We start from the raw sequence: 15,481 nt of genomic DNA, 5'->3' as shown, positions 1-15,481 counted from the left end.
TTAATGATTTTAATTCATTAAAAATATTCCCATCCTAATTTATTTATATGAAAGAAATACACATGTTACTTTAATAAATATTACAGAATATCATTATGAAAATTACAAATAAATCAAAATACAGTCGACAGTTTACCAGGGTGTTTCGCCAGTATCACACCCTCAGCAATCTCCCAACAAAACTCCCTTAAGACAAGCGGTCTTAACTCGTTCAAACAACAGCGATAAATTAGGAAGTTCTTGTGGAACACATTAGTAAAAACCAATTGTTTTAAGTTAGAAATCCTGTATAACATCTGAGACCATTCTCACAAACTTACATCGTAAATATGGTGATTTTTACTGGATGTTGGACGGGATATTAAAACAAACAGTACTATTTAAAAATATTTAATTTATGTATATTTCACGCTAAACAACTTTAAGTATAACTAAACTCACTTTAACGCAGATATTTTAATTTTTTTTCGAACGGCATTGCTAAAACCCTCTTTATATTGGTACCATATGTCATTTTTGGCAACATGCTGAGTTGATTTAGCTGAAAAATAAAACAAATATATTAGAATAACAGTTATATATAATAAGTTATAATATATATATATATATATATATATATATATATATATATATAATATATATATATATATAAAACACTGGTGCTAACATTCAGTTTTAAAAAAACCATGGATCTGCTAATCCGCCCAAGTAAGTCGTCTCTCTGCAAACCAAGAGCAAAAAATGCACAAAGATGCATACAGTTAATATATCATGTTTGACAGTTAATATTCATATTCATCTTCCTTTTAACTGTTGGTCTCTCAGCCAAGTAGATTCTTGTAGATTGGTAGTAGAAGTACATTTTCAAGCCAAGCGAAACTCACAATTTACTTGAGTAGCAGGCTTTACAAATCTTAATTTTAAATGAAAATAATTTTAAATAACTTAGATATATTATATAGGCTTTATTAATAAAGGTCAGTCGATATTGAAACAGTATAAACAAGCTCCACGTGAGGCATTACTGAAATTCTTTTTTTTTAATTTGAAACGCCTGTGTATGTCATTATGCATGAAAATAAGATTACTCGAAGTCCACCGTGGCCAACACCTTATTATGGCATCTGAATTTGACCGATGGTCAGGGTTATGTTGGTCTTGAGGGTATCGAGCATAACGGGTTAAAATAAGAAATTAAAGAAACATTACGTCCATATAATTTAATATAATACAAAAGAAATCAATTATCAGTATTCTGTATTGCTCACCCCAGATCAAAAATCAACAGTAAATAGCAGCATTCTGTATATATTCTATTCAAAATAACACTGAACTCATGTCATCACGATGTCGAATGTATTGCCTATTGCAGTTTGTAAATCCGTTTTAATACCAGACAACATTTTTCTTATTAATTTATTATAGTTAAAAAGAGACACAATGCTTTTGATGCGTCCGAAAATGTAACCGAATAAGCCTATAAAATTCGTCTAGCTGTCAAATGTTAACAAAATTCTTTAAAACATTAGTGATAATAAGAAGTTATAAACCGGCAAACATTGTATTGGCGCTTTGCTTGCTTTGGTCTAGAAACACATTACGTTTCTAATTAATAACTTCCATCAGGAACGAGGTAATGGAGATCTCTTGTAACCAGTAAAATTAGTTGAAGAGGTAATGATATTAAATATTAAGTTGCTGGGGTTTTTAATGCAAATAATATTAGCGTGTTCCATCTGCATTGAAAATTAGTCTGGACGCTGTGACTAAAATCTCTCAAAAAAAGAAAAACAATATAATGTTGGATTCACCGAAAAGAAAGTGTCATCATACGAAGCGGGTAACGAATCAAGATCACCTTGATTTTAGTTCTATTCGAGATTAAATTTACGAAATGTATAACACAATGTATGCAATAGTAAGTAGTTTTTTTAATATAGACATAATTTAGTACAATTATTTCAAAGATAACCGTAAGTCTGGAAGGTATCCATAGAACACTACAACAAACATGGAAATGAACCATAAGTTTTTGCTCTGTTTGAAAACAGTTAGAAAAATGAAAGTTCGGGTCAGCAGATGCTGTAATTAAGGCTTGAAAAACATAAATTAAGTTTTGAAAATATCCTGTTAAAAAGTGATTTATTTCAAATTGTCACTCAATAAATATAATTGAAATGTTTAATATTTTGTGTTATGTAATTCACTTTTTTAGGAATAAGCCTGAAAAAGTATACATATTGCTGAACAATATGGCCACAGACTATTACGTCTTCCTCTTTATCACTGCATATTCAATCAAATCTAATTGTCATCGGGTGTGGCAAAGACAGATTGTCTATAACTAACAGCCTTCGTTTTAGATGAACTCCATCAGACACACATAATAAGAATCTGACAAATAGTGAAATTACAGAGTAGTCCTAGATTGGAAATTAAATGCTTAATTACTGACTTATAGCTCACAAAGTGACTAAATGAAACTTTATGGATGTGGGATTATGATTCGATACTGACAATTGCCAAGATAAGATGATCAGGGTGGAAACAACTAAGGTGTGTATATCATTAATATAGGATAACTTTTTATATATACATTTTAAAGTATTTTTGTACCAACCAGGGTTTATCTGAACTGGAACTATAGTTTGACATGAGCTCTAAACCACTGTCCTCGGCATTAAGCCTCCCGACTGGCCAGTGATTAACTTAGAGACTATCCCAGAGGACATCCGATCTTACCCAGTCTGGATACTGGCGTGACTGGGATGGTTATTCATTGCCGGATTTTCCATTGTTGACTAACGACATTTACATTTACAATCACAAGCATAAAGTACATCCACGCAACAACAGGATTCGAACACACGACTATCGCAACAGTAGGAGGACCATCCTGTCGCCTTGAGCATTGCGCTAACGAAGCAGGCATATAGGATAACCGTAGAAAATTATATGGTAGGGGCTGAAAGATTTGTGTGCATAGATATATATGTAATTGTTCAGAATCATATCAGCATTTGGTTAAAATGTATGAAGACAGAATGAATACTAACTGTCTTGCAGATATAGCACAAATATATGGACACAAATATACACAGGTAGTAACAGAAGAAACTAAGGAGCAATACAATGTTATTAAAATTACTTGACAATGGAACGAAGGAAACAAAAGCTAAGTGTAAAAAGGCAAATATAGCCCATTCAATGTTTATTTGTATATGCGTCATCAAGATGTTTAATGTATTGCCTGCCGCAATTTGTAAATTCGTTTTAGAATCAGACAATATTTTCTTTCTTATTTTATTCTAGATAAAAAGAGACACAATGCTGTCTTATTAGTTTGAACACTTACACCAATCAGCCTGTCAAAGTCGTCCAGTTGTCAGACGTATGCAAAATTCTTGAAAGCAATAGTGATAAGAGGTTATAACTCTAACCTATAAACTATTGTGGCTATATAATTAACTGTAGTTTTTAGATATACCATAATGTTAGAATAAATTATATTTGATAACATTTTTTGTTCAATTATTTATTTATATTAAAATGTTGTTGTATGTCAAAACCGAACTCAACTAAAACTCAGAGTTGATGCGGCAACATTGCGAGGTTTTGACGTCACAAATTTCGATGACGCATATACAAATAAACTTTGAATCTACTATATGCTCTCAAATGAAAGTAAAATAAATTACTTGAATATATAAAAAAATTTGAATATATATATAATTGTTAATTAGATGAATTAGCCCTTCAGGGGATACCATAAGTGGTTTAAAAAATATAAATTAACATAAGATATATTTATTATAATATATGCATTAGATGTTTTATAATGTTAAAATAAATTATGTTTGATATGATTGTTGTTTAATTATTTTATTTACATTGGAATATTGTTAGATATATATATATTTATATATATATATATATATATATATATATATATATATATATATATATATGTATATATATATATATATATATATATATATATATATATATATATATATATAAGCTAGAAGAAAATAAACTAGAAATCAAATATAAATGCGGCGACACTGCCATGTTTTTACGTCATAAAATGAGATAGCGTGAGTTCACTGTTATATTGCATATGTAATAATTTTTGTTCATAAAGTTTTAAAACTTGAAAAATAACGGTAGTTCAAAATGTGTATCCCTAACCGATTGCTCCTTGTATAGTCGGAGAACGTGAATAAGATATCGATACCACCTGTACATTATGCGATCAAATAAACGCGAATGGAAAACGGCTCGTTCGCCATTAAAATAATTTTCGAGTTCGAATCATCCCTCTAAAACAATGGCTGATGGCCCGAGGCATTTCGAGCAGAGTAATAAGGCAAATTGTAATTTCGGTAAGCAAACAATAGGACTGGATTCCATTTGGAGGCAATTACCGACATCTCGTTCCTGATGATATAAATTACCGCTTCAGCGAGCGGGTAATTATCCCGACTGTCTGTTCCACAATCCGGACCATTCGGGTGCCTCGTTTTCGGTGGTTAATTTCGATTTTCGCGCGATTTTCGAATAAACTAACTCGATTTCACTCATTTTTGTTCGATTTAACGCAAAACCAACATAAAGACGACGAGAAATTTTCATTATTCATGGTCCTTATTATAATCACCCCCCAAGTTTTAATCATTCCATTATTAATCAAAATCAATGTTTATATACATACATTTTGCCCTACTTAAAAAGAAATAAAATACTGTTTCGTGCGTCGAAACATGTAATCGAAGCGGTCTATAAAATTCGATTTAGGTTGGTGTTTGTCGGCCATGTTGCTAAATGTCCACAAAATTTTTCAAAACATTAGTGATAATAAATGGAAGTTAAAAACCGACAAACGTTGTAAAACAAAAGTAAAATTTGATACGGCAAAACATTGCGACGTACTGATGTCATAAATTTTGATGACGTGGACTTTATTGGACGGGCTATATGTTATGAATATTATCATTCCCTATAGAACGTTTACAAAGCTTGGATATATTCATGGTATAATTTTACCTTTACCATGGTATGCGCCAGATTTAGTTCCCTCTGACTTTTGCCTTGGGTTTTCACTTACGGATCTTATTTTGGATATTTTCGTACCCGCTAATCGATGCCGAAAGTCTTCCTTATATTTATGGAATTTTCAGTTCAGGTGCTCTTGGACGACACCATCAGTGTACCAACGGTATTCGATTAATTACAATTGTACAATATTTTAAAATCGATTTGGTATAATAAATCTTACTATGATCTTGATTCTTCAACCACCTTCATAATATGACAATTACACAGCCAAATTTAAGTGCCATTTCTGCCACGTTTCAACTATATCGTAAATCTCATTGATCAACAAAAGATTATATTATTTTTCGTAACATGATGCAAAAGGTGAAAAATATTTTTTTAATTATCTTCAAAGCGAATTTATACTATACAGTGTAAATAGTAATCAATGATATATGTGCCGTTTTGATGGATGATCTTTTACTATTTTTCTAGTTAAACCCGTAATAATTCGGGTGGCGTAGCACTTCTGAAACTTCTGAGCGAAAAAGTGAATCAAGTAGTCTAGGGTCATCGAACAAAAAGTTCAATTATTATTTGGATTAATTGTAGAGAGTAGAAGTAACGATTTTGTCCTATACAAGCATTCAGACCACAATGCTTTTCATATATTATTATCGTACGTGACCTTTTCTCAGCAAACACAAATGTAAATTTCTATGTCCATTAAATTTTTGTCTGCTAACTCGTGTGGAAACCCAATATTGACTCAGTTTTATGTATGTGGTTCAAAGTTGGTCTACCTCGATATTATTAAGAATATAGTCGGCTTTTTCACTGATGGACACTAGCTGAACAGGGCAAGATTCATGCTTAAAAACAATAAGCAAAACCAAATCTGACACCGGCGTTGACTAAGTACTCACCCCAGAAAGTTTACACAATTTAATACGAGCTTGCACTGAAGTTTTATTTTTTGGGAACTAAAAGCCGAATAACTTTTAAGAATATTCTATGGATTGTTATCTTCCATTTAGCATGGTTTAACTGAATAAATATTTCTACAGATATGCGAGTATTAAGCCATCTATTAGAAACAACCGAATTTAGATTTTTCCGAACATTACATTTATTAAATGAGAAATTTGAAATATTTATTGAATAAATAACAACGTCCCCATCATTTAAAGCCTTTACTTAACATAGAATGATCCGATTTAGTTCAAGTATGCGCGTTTTGTTCAATTACTGGTTGCCATTTTGAAGATAACTGCATTACGCCTAAATCATAAGTCATAGTACCTATTACTAAAAAACAGTTCTCAAATAGAATCAGTTCGCCATAAAAAGAAATAGCTCGAAATGATCATAGCCATAAGGTCGATGTATAAGAATCACTCAATAAAGCTCCCGAAGTTTTTGGCAATTTGCTATCGATGTGTGTGGACTAGTGTTATCTTGATAAAATACGATTCCTGTTATAGTGACCAAAGTTGACCGGTTCTAGGTATATGATACTTTGCTAGTCCCACCAAACGCTTAGCAAAATTTCAGTTCACGGCGCTTCGGCCGTTCTCGTTTGACATTGTCAAAGATTCATTGACAAAGTCAATTCTGTTCCACCCTTTTTCAAAAAGTTTAAACGATTTTTTTGTACAGTTTTTAGCGTCTGACCAATAGAAACAGCTTATATGATGATCGAACTCAGCCATTTCTATGATTTTATCCATATTTTCGACAATTGGCTGTCCAGTGTCCGGTACATCTTTAACATAGAAATCACTGAAGCGGAATCGATGAAACCAATACAGCACTTGATTGTCTGTTACAGTGCAGAATCATAAATACCATAAATACCATTTATATATTCTTCGCTGGTGTCCATCTTTGATATGAGTCGAAAAAAATCTGAATCATTCATTCGCTGTCAAAATAATAAAATGAACTATCAAATAAGTTTTTTTGATTAGAAATGTGGATCAAATTTTTACAGCTCAAGGTACAGTTTATTAATGTCAACTATTGAAAAAATAATGGGTTTCCTTTTATTAGCCCTAATATAAAACAGTAACTTACCAGTCGACGAAACAGGACATTCAATGATCCTGCCGAAGAAGTCCTTTCGAACACTGGGCTGTAACAGAAAAAAATTGTTAAAAAAGTTATTTTCACATCCGTAAAATAACCACCGCCATTGGAATACGTTCCCAAAAGCAGAAGCAATATATCACAATTTATAACGGCCAAATATCATTTTATAGGTTGATAGGGCCCTAATACTCTCGCCCTTCCACAAATTGATTTCGCCGAAATTGAACTCTCGAACAGGATTTCCTAGTTCGGGAACTCTTATATAAGAAATGATGATTCCCAATTTCGACTCGCTCGATATATGGGAATGTCTTCCCAGTTTCATTGCTTATATACACGGAAAAATAAGAAGAATCGTCTGAACAACTTCAATATTTTATTCATATATACTTCTTAGAATATCTAGACGATATATGTAATATCTTAGTTTCTCTCGTCTTGGTAATAAAAAAATACAAGGGTAAGTGATGTTTACTCTACTAAAAATGTAAAAAGTATTGTTATTTCAGATATTTTGGTTACATCAAGATAAAAAAATTAATGTTGTGAATATGTTAATATGAATTAAGGGCACAATATCCAATAATAATATGGTTCATCACATAATGATAATATCTGAAGCACGTTCTCATTATAGATATCAATGTTGTTGATTGTGCTTATCAACAAATTGAAATAAATTCTATACGTAATGAAACTAACAATTATTCGTTTGTTTAAGTTTAAAATATAGACTTTCCTTGTGATCAAGTTAAACCATACTGTGGATTGGGCCTATTTCTTAGGAAGCTTCTCTTATGTTCGAGCATTGGTCCTGAACCATTGTATTAAGAGAATGACCAACTTAAATATTACCTGGTTATCGACGTGAAGGTTATTTATGGACAATCACAATTACAATTATCATTTATTAGATACCCTTAGTATAATATTAATTTTACTACTATTTGGAGCAACATAAGCAAGATGAGTGTAGGATAAATGCACCACTATGTATCAACTTAAAACTTATGACTTCGCGAGCCATTTGATTTCGATGTCATCGCACAGTTCTTAGTTTGTTATATAGAAATAAGCATTGCTAATTAGTCGAATAACTTTGTATCGGCAACGTTAGATTACCAGTGAATTTGATGTCTTAGTGCAACTTCATATTTACACGCACGAGTCTATCAATAATTTATTGTTAGCTGATTAACAATTTCATTTCTTTGATTTTGAGTTTGGTTTGGTTCTAAGGTCGCGTTCCCAATTTAGTCTACAATCAAAATGAATGCCGAGTTATATCGCTGATTCTTTTTGAGGAATGGGCATCTCTCAAGTAATATAATTAGCGATTACGCAGTATTTTACAGTATCTAGTTCATTTATGGATCATGTTGGTTGTCACTTATAGTTTTTTTATAGCTCTAGGAAACTGACTTAAAGTACAAATGCGGAGTTTTTCCAATTCTTTCGTTCATTTCAATCTTATGGCTTCAATTATTTTGGATTTCGGTACCCATATATTTAAATGCATTTACTTGCTTTATTTTTAGATTATCAATTTTAATATTTATTACTTTTCGCTCTCTCAATACCACAACATTCATTTTTAAAAATTTATTATCGTTCACTATTCTTTTAATAACATATTCCATCTATCTAAAATTTTCTGTAGGTGTTCTGGCCTATCTGTTGTTATAATTATATTATATGCGAAAGCTTCTATGGACATTTCTATTCTATTTTATAGTTCCATATTCTTATACCGCATATGTAGTCCTGTTTGTTTATTTGATAGTCTTAATTATTTCGTTATTATAAATAAAGTTGGGCTTAAACTTCCACCTTCTTGGGTTGGAAGTTTTGATTTATTACACCTCTTTGTTCTGATATAACCAATAGTATTTCTCTTCTCACTGTGTCAAATACAAACAAATATATGCCTTTTTGTATTTTTCAACTATTTATCTTATACTAAATATATGGTATTGTATATATTTTCCTTTCGAAATCTGCTCTACAATTCTGTAACTGACTTTAGTTAGTTCTCTATAATGCCTTCGAATATTTTTACGGTTGTGTACAACAGAGTGATTTATCTATAATTATTATCGTTTCTTTATCTCATTTTTTATGTAACGGAACCATAAGTAGTACTTGTCAATACTGTAAAACTTGTTCCTCTTTCCACACTCTTGTAATTCCACCGTTGTAAATTTCTACTAGTAATTCAATAGCTTTAGAAGCCATTTATTTCAGCATTTCTAGTATCATATTTTAACTCAGTGCTTTTCCGTTTTTCAGTTTTCTCTATTACTTCTTCCATTTTTATTCTTCAGTTATTATGTATACTATTTCTCCTCTGCAAGTTCTTAAATTTATAAAAAATTACATTTTCGTTACTCTTTGTCTCCATATTGCATCCAAGTTTTCAATGTTGCCTCTTCTTTTCCACTTTTTTGTATATTTAGTAGCTTTTGGTTGACATTTAATTCAATTAGCTTCTTCAGATAATGAATCACAAAGAATGATGTCTGTTAAATACCGAGCAGGCCATAAAGCTCACTAATTGAGCATTTTCGTTGTGGCTTTTGCGGACTTTGCACATAATTTGTGGTAGTTTTCTACAAAAATGGAAGATACTTCCTTTCACTTAAATAATTGATCTAAACAGCTTATTAGCATATGCGTATATGATACGAACGAGCGCGTCTCGTTTAATATTATATATTTTATTAGTTATATTTATTGGGATAAAACGAAACTCCCCATAGAATAATTTATGGTGAATCTAAATTTGATTTAGTCGTAGCACATAAAATGTAATCCACATATTTAAATACCACTAAACGAAATGAATTAAGAAGTGTTGTAGTATTATCCATATGAATAGTGGTATAAAATTAAATCAACTTATTTATTCTCTAACTGAACACTACTTCAGCTATTTATATTCTATCTAACATCAAATTGTAACAAATGTGTTTTGTTACATTATTCTATATTATACACATCTTAGATCTCGCTTCATGGTTAAAATTACGAACTTTAAATTATATAAATTACTTTATATTAATTTAACTAAACGCACAATCTGGCAATTATTTAACAAAAGAGACATTAATAAAGAAAAACATACATTCAAATTATTTTGAATACCTAATAAATAGTTATTATTTTTACAGTTTAAGATATTCCCTAATACATATAGTTATATAATATTTTTTAATGTAACAATAATGCAATTATAAGGTTTACAAACCATAAATCTTATCTCCCATATAACAATAAAATTTATAACATTAAAATCGTAGATGATATGAATTAAATTATACACATTTAACATCCGTTTAATAGTCGGTAAGAGTGTTTGATGATATACCACTATAATATGTTAAATATTACCTATATTTTCCTAGCAGCATCAATAACTATAGGTAAGTTAGTATAATACTATAGTAATATTAATAGTCCTAATATTAACAAGTTTTAGTTAAAGCCAATAGTAATGCAAATATCAATAGTGCGGGGCAAGACATGAACATAAAAATAAAAAGCATAGCAAAAAATATTGTTAACAAATGGCAGTCCGAAGGTTTGGTTATAACAAAAGATAAAGTTCAAGGTTGGCTAGGAAAGCTTGAACAAGGTCAAATCTTAGCTAGCCAAGAAACGGAAAAAACTAAAAAAGATATTGAACAGAAGAATGTCGAAAATGAGCTGAAAAAACAACAAACATTAAACGATGTAAAAACAAATGTGGTGAAAGCTTTTTCTAAAATAGGAAAAATAAGGTGCGAAAATTGTAATGAAGGAGTCAAGGTGGAAGAAAAAGAAAAACTGCATCAAACGGAAAAAATTATAAAGAGTTTGTCAAAGCTTCAAATGTTAACAGAAACCGTTAATTTAGGTAAAAATCTAAAGGAAGTGTTAAAAGTTACACCTAAAGATGAGTTGTAATTTGTAATGATCAATTTCAATAAAATACATTCCTGTTTTATTTTTTTATTTGTAGAATCGTATATTAAACTATAAATTGTGTAATATTTGTTTTACATGGCTACAAATAATTGCGATTATTCTAAATACTAGTTTTGACATTTATCGAAACGCATTATGATGACTGACGCTACTGATAAAATGAATATGAACATGTGATATATTATGTTTACAGATGTAGCTGCGTCTATTTCTATGTTCAGTTTTACAAAACATTTCCATTAATTTTATTGTAATACAAGACCACTACACTCACTTATCAGCGATTTTAATGAAAATTTTATAAAATATATCAAAAAATGTTCCTAGTAATTAAGACGGTCTAAGAATAAGATGAATTCAAATATACAACCTTTCGCCTCATTATTGCTATTACTACATTAACTGTAACTTACAATGCACTCACCAGTTTGAATAGGGCTTTGTAAATTTCAATACTGATTTGTACATGTAGAATTTTGTAGCTACTAAAGCTGCGATAATATTTTTGCGTCATATACCATAATTTTTACTCCCTATTGAAGTCGGATAATATAATACTAATTAAAAAACGTTTTGACATAAGAAAATTTTGTTCCAAATAACTGTGCCATAAATTACCTCTAATAGTTAAAGTAACAGAGAGTATACAGCAAATTTATATAGATATTTTGTGTGTGTGATATTTTATGCGATGCGATATAGATGTTTCTCCACATGCAAATAAAACTGAATTATAAAAAATGCAAGAATAATCCTCGCAAAAAAATTAATATATTTTTATTACAATAGTCTCTTCAAACTGGCGTTTTGTTAGAATTTCTTGAAATTAGGTAAAATAGAAAAACTAAATATTATAGAACCTAAATAGAAACCTCATATTTCAAATATTCATACTCAAAACAACATCAATAAAATAACAAGTTTTAAATATCTCTAGCACAGACACTACAATCTAAGAAAACCGTAACAGATCAATTGAAAAGTCCCCAACCTGACACATAGATGGCGCTACTAGAATTAAATCCATATGTTTTTTAGTTAGTCCTAACCCTCAAAAGATGCGTGTATAAATTTGACAGCTGTCGCATCATTAGTTTGTAAATTATAGCATTTTGTGTTATTGTGAAAAAAATGGATAAAAAGGAATTTCGCGTGTTGATAAAATATTGTTGTTTGAAGGAAAAAAAACAGCTGAAGCAAAAACTTGGCTTGGTGCCGAGTTTCCGGACACTGCCTCAGGAAAATCAACCATCAAGGATTGGTATGCTAAGTTTAGACGTGGTGAAATGAGCACCGAAGACGGTGAATACAGTGGACGCGTTCAGGGACGCGAAAAGGGGTTATTGCCGACGAAAACATTAAAAAAATCCTCAAAATGATTTTGAATGAGCATAAATTGAAATTGAAAGAAATAAGACATTCTAAAGGTGTATCAACTGAACGTGTACATCATATCATTCACGAATATTTGAGTATGAGAAAGCTCTGTGCAAAGTGGGTGCCACGCGAGTTCACTTTTGACCAAAAACAACAACGAGTTGATGATTCGGAGCGGTATTTGTAGATGATCAAGCGTAATAAATCCGAGTTGATGTATCGATATGTGGGAATGGATGAAACATGGCTCCATCATTTCACTCAGAAGTCCAATCGACAGTCATTCGAGTGGACTGCACACGATGAACCCCCTCCAAAGGGTGGAAAACGCAACAGTCGTCTGGCAAGGTTATGACTTCCGTATTTTGGGATGCGCATGAAATAATTTTCATTGACTACCTTGAAAAAGGAAGGACCATCAACAGCGACCCCTACATAGCATTATAGCACCGTTTGAAGGACTAAATCGCCGAAAAACGACCGTATTTGAAGAAAACGAAAGTGCTGCTTCACCAAGACAATGCACCGTGTCAAAAATCCATCAATTGATCCAGATCTGGCGCCCAGCGACTATTTCCTCTTCTCAGATCTCAAAAGAATGCTTAGACTTTTCAATTGATCTGTTACAGGGGCATGGTTTCAATGGGAAAATTTCATGGGCAATTCTGAGGAATTGCGAATATGGATCGGTGAATATGCATCGTTCTTTCAGCACGGTATCATCATATTAAAATGATGAGAAAAAGTTCTTGGTAACAATATTATACCCTTTACAAAAAGAAAGAAAGGGGAAAGAAAATTATGGAAAATTATTTCATTGATCTATATTAGACCATTTTTTAAAAGTTTTAAATGATCAGAATACATGAAAGTAGATTATACTGTACATAAAGGTAAATAACCAAAAATTAAATAAATAATTTCACGATAAGTAAAACCTAAATGCATAGTGATATTTCTATTTTTCGGAAATCATCCCCTATTTATTCCGAATGACGACTTAAACCATCATAACTATAAAGTAATATTATCAGACAAAGGAGATCAGAATAATGAAAGATGACCCGGCTAGATTGCGGGTTTAGCGTTCGCTCGGATGCTACGGGGAAGTCCATTTTCAGCAGCGCTCCATTGTTTGTCAGATTAGGCGAATCCCTCGAGTTTCGCTCGAGAGCCGACTGCATTTGTCAACGTTAAAACTTAACCAGTAGCAACTTTATTATGGCGTCTTCATTCGGCGAAAATGGGTTAATACCAGTTGTTTCGTTCAATTTACCGATAGCTCGCCTTTGAACGGCTGCTTGAAGGTGGCTTCTTGACATGCAAAATATTGAAATATATCTAAAATACCATTATTAAGATGAAAGAAATATTTATTAACTTAATTTTTGTCTTTTTAGTCTTAAAGATTTAACTATAAATATGAAATCAATAAAATTAAGTAATGTTGTATAATTAAGGTGAATTTTATTTAACTCAATCATCAACATTTATTCACAAGAGTTTATAGATCGAAACACGTTTTAATTTTTTTAATCAAAATAGTTTACTTTACTTCTATAGTTTAGGAATTACAAGTTACTTAACAGGTCAATTGAAAAGTCCCCGGCCTACATATTAAAACACTTTTTTTTGCAAAATATTTTTTTTTATTCAATATAATTCCGTTCAAGGGTGATACACTGATTATAGCGACCCTCTAAATTTTCGATACCATTTTTGTAGTACGATTTGTCCTTCAAATGGACCTCAGTTTCAGCGATCACCTCTTCATTCGACGAAAATCTCTTTCCAGCGAGCATTCTTTTCGTTTTCGTCGGTAACAACCTCTTTGGGGCGTCCGCTGCGTTCACACAATGCGTCTTCGGTGCTCATTTCACCACGTCTAAAATTAGCATACAAATCCTTGGTGGTTGAATGTCCTGGGGCAGTGTCCGGAAACTCGGCATCAAGCCAAGTTTTTGATTCAACCGTATTTTTTCCCCTCAAAAAGCAATAGTTTATCAACACGCGAAATTCCTTTTTATCTATGTTTTGTACAATAACAAAAGTTGCTTCACTTAAAATGCTATAATTCACAAACTAATGATCCGACAGGTGTCAAATTTATACACGCATCTTTTGATGGTTAGGGCAAACTAAAAAATATATGGATTTAATTCTAATAGCGCCATCTATGTGTCAGGCCGGGGACTATTCAACTGACCTGTTATAATGGCTGTGAAACGTTCGTTAAAATTGGTAATGATTTTAAGTAAAAAATAAAGTTCTTAAAAGATTTTTTAATATTCACCTTAGTCATTCACCGGAACCTGAAATTGGGTTTTTCCAATAATCCAAAATTTATTCATCCACATTTAACACCTTTTCTGCTGGTACATTTGTGTAAGGTAAACATAAAATTTACTAAATTCCAATATAAGGGACTCTACTTTAAATATTAATTTATTGAAAAGAAATCATACAATATATATTAGTTAAAATATTTTCCATCGTTACCCACAACTTGTTTTTCCACATATAGTTTCCAGAAAGTTCCTGCCAAAAAAAAAATTGGTCTGGCAGCATTTCGAATCAGTGTGCCAGCCAAGCCATGCTGCGTCGATCTGAACAAATGCTAAACTGGATGTGGCAAAATGTTTCATTCGAGTTGCAACAACCCTTGCAACTTGTAACCTTCACAACTCTTGCAATCTGTGGCCGAGCGTTGACATACAAGAGGAATACTTTGGGACTGTTACTTGCGATTGCTCAAATAGACATCTCAAAACACTAATACTCTCCATCTTACTGATTCCACTATAATGTCCGAGTGTCCCCGACTAGTTTCTAAACTAACTTATGGCTTAAGATTATCGTAGTAGATCTACTTTTTATCAACTATTTCAACACGCCACAGGCAACTCTTCTCTTTGTTACTGGCAAATAATGAAACCTCGATGTCAAAATTACAATCTCAATGTCAATTCGCCTAGTAGCTTTTTTCCCTTTTATTATTCTAATCATCTTT

At 31.6% G+C, this 15,481-nt stretch overlaps 2 protein-coding genes across 3 annotated transcripts in view; one reads left to right on the top strand and one right to left on the bottom strand.

The window, feature by feature from the left end:
* Positions 1 to 374: 374 nt before the first annotated feature.
* Positions 375 to 15,481, bottom strand: part of LOC143198992 (chromosome transmission fidelity protein 18 homolog) — an 85,487-nt gene continuing 70,380 nt past the window's right edge. The window contains exons 7-8 of the mRNA XM_076408702.1: positions 7,114 to 7,171; positions 375 to 541 (exon numbers count right to left, since the gene is read on the bottom strand). Coding sequence (XP_076264817.1) covers positions 438 to 541; positions 7,114 to 7,171 — 162 coding nt within the window. The 3' untranslated portion in view covers positions 375 to 437. The remainder of the gene's footprint in view (positions 542 to 7,113; positions 7,172 to 15,481) is intronic.
* On the top strand, positions 10,438 to 11,102 carry LOC143199036 (uncharacterized). 2 transcript variants are annotated; one of them, XM_076408768.1, is made up of 2 exons: positions 10,438 to 10,550; positions 10,607 to 11,102. In XM_076408768.1, the coding sequence occupies exons 1-2, from the start codon at positions 10,487 to 10,489 to the stop codon at positions 11,071 to 11,073; spliced, it is 531 nt and encodes a 176-aa protein (XP_076264883.1). In that variant the 5' UTR covers positions 10,438 to 10,486; the 3' UTR covers positions 11,074 to 11,102. The 2 variants fall into 2 exon arrangements, with proteins under 2 accessions (XP_076264883.1, XP_076264876.1); XM_076408761.1 differs by having other exon boundaries at positions 10,479 to 10,550; positions 10,601 to 11,102.

Source organism: Rhynchophorus ferrugineus, unplaced genomic scaffold (genome assembly GCF_030347505.1).
Source record: "Rhynchophorus ferrugineus isolate W39M unplaced genomic scaffold, kcgeb_rfMv2 rfM1, whole genome shotgun sequence".
In the NCBI taxonomy this organism is placed as follows: domain Eukaryota; kingdom Metazoa; phylum Arthropoda; class Insecta; order Coleoptera; family Curculionidae; genus Rhynchophorus; species Rhynchophorus ferrugineus.
Note: the sequence above shows the minus strand (reverse complement) of the source record. Positions and strands in the feature narration are given on the sequence as shown.

Bases quoted from the DNA above. Each gene is read 5' to 3' on its own strand.
- LOC143199036 (XM_076408761.1), top strand. From the start codon at position 10,487: ATGATATACCACTATAATATGTTAAATATTACCTATATTTTCCTAGCA. The intron at 10,551-10,600 runs GTAAGTTAGTAT...AATATTAACAAG, and splicing joins AGCAGCATCAATAACTATAG to TTTTAGTTAAAGCCAATAGT.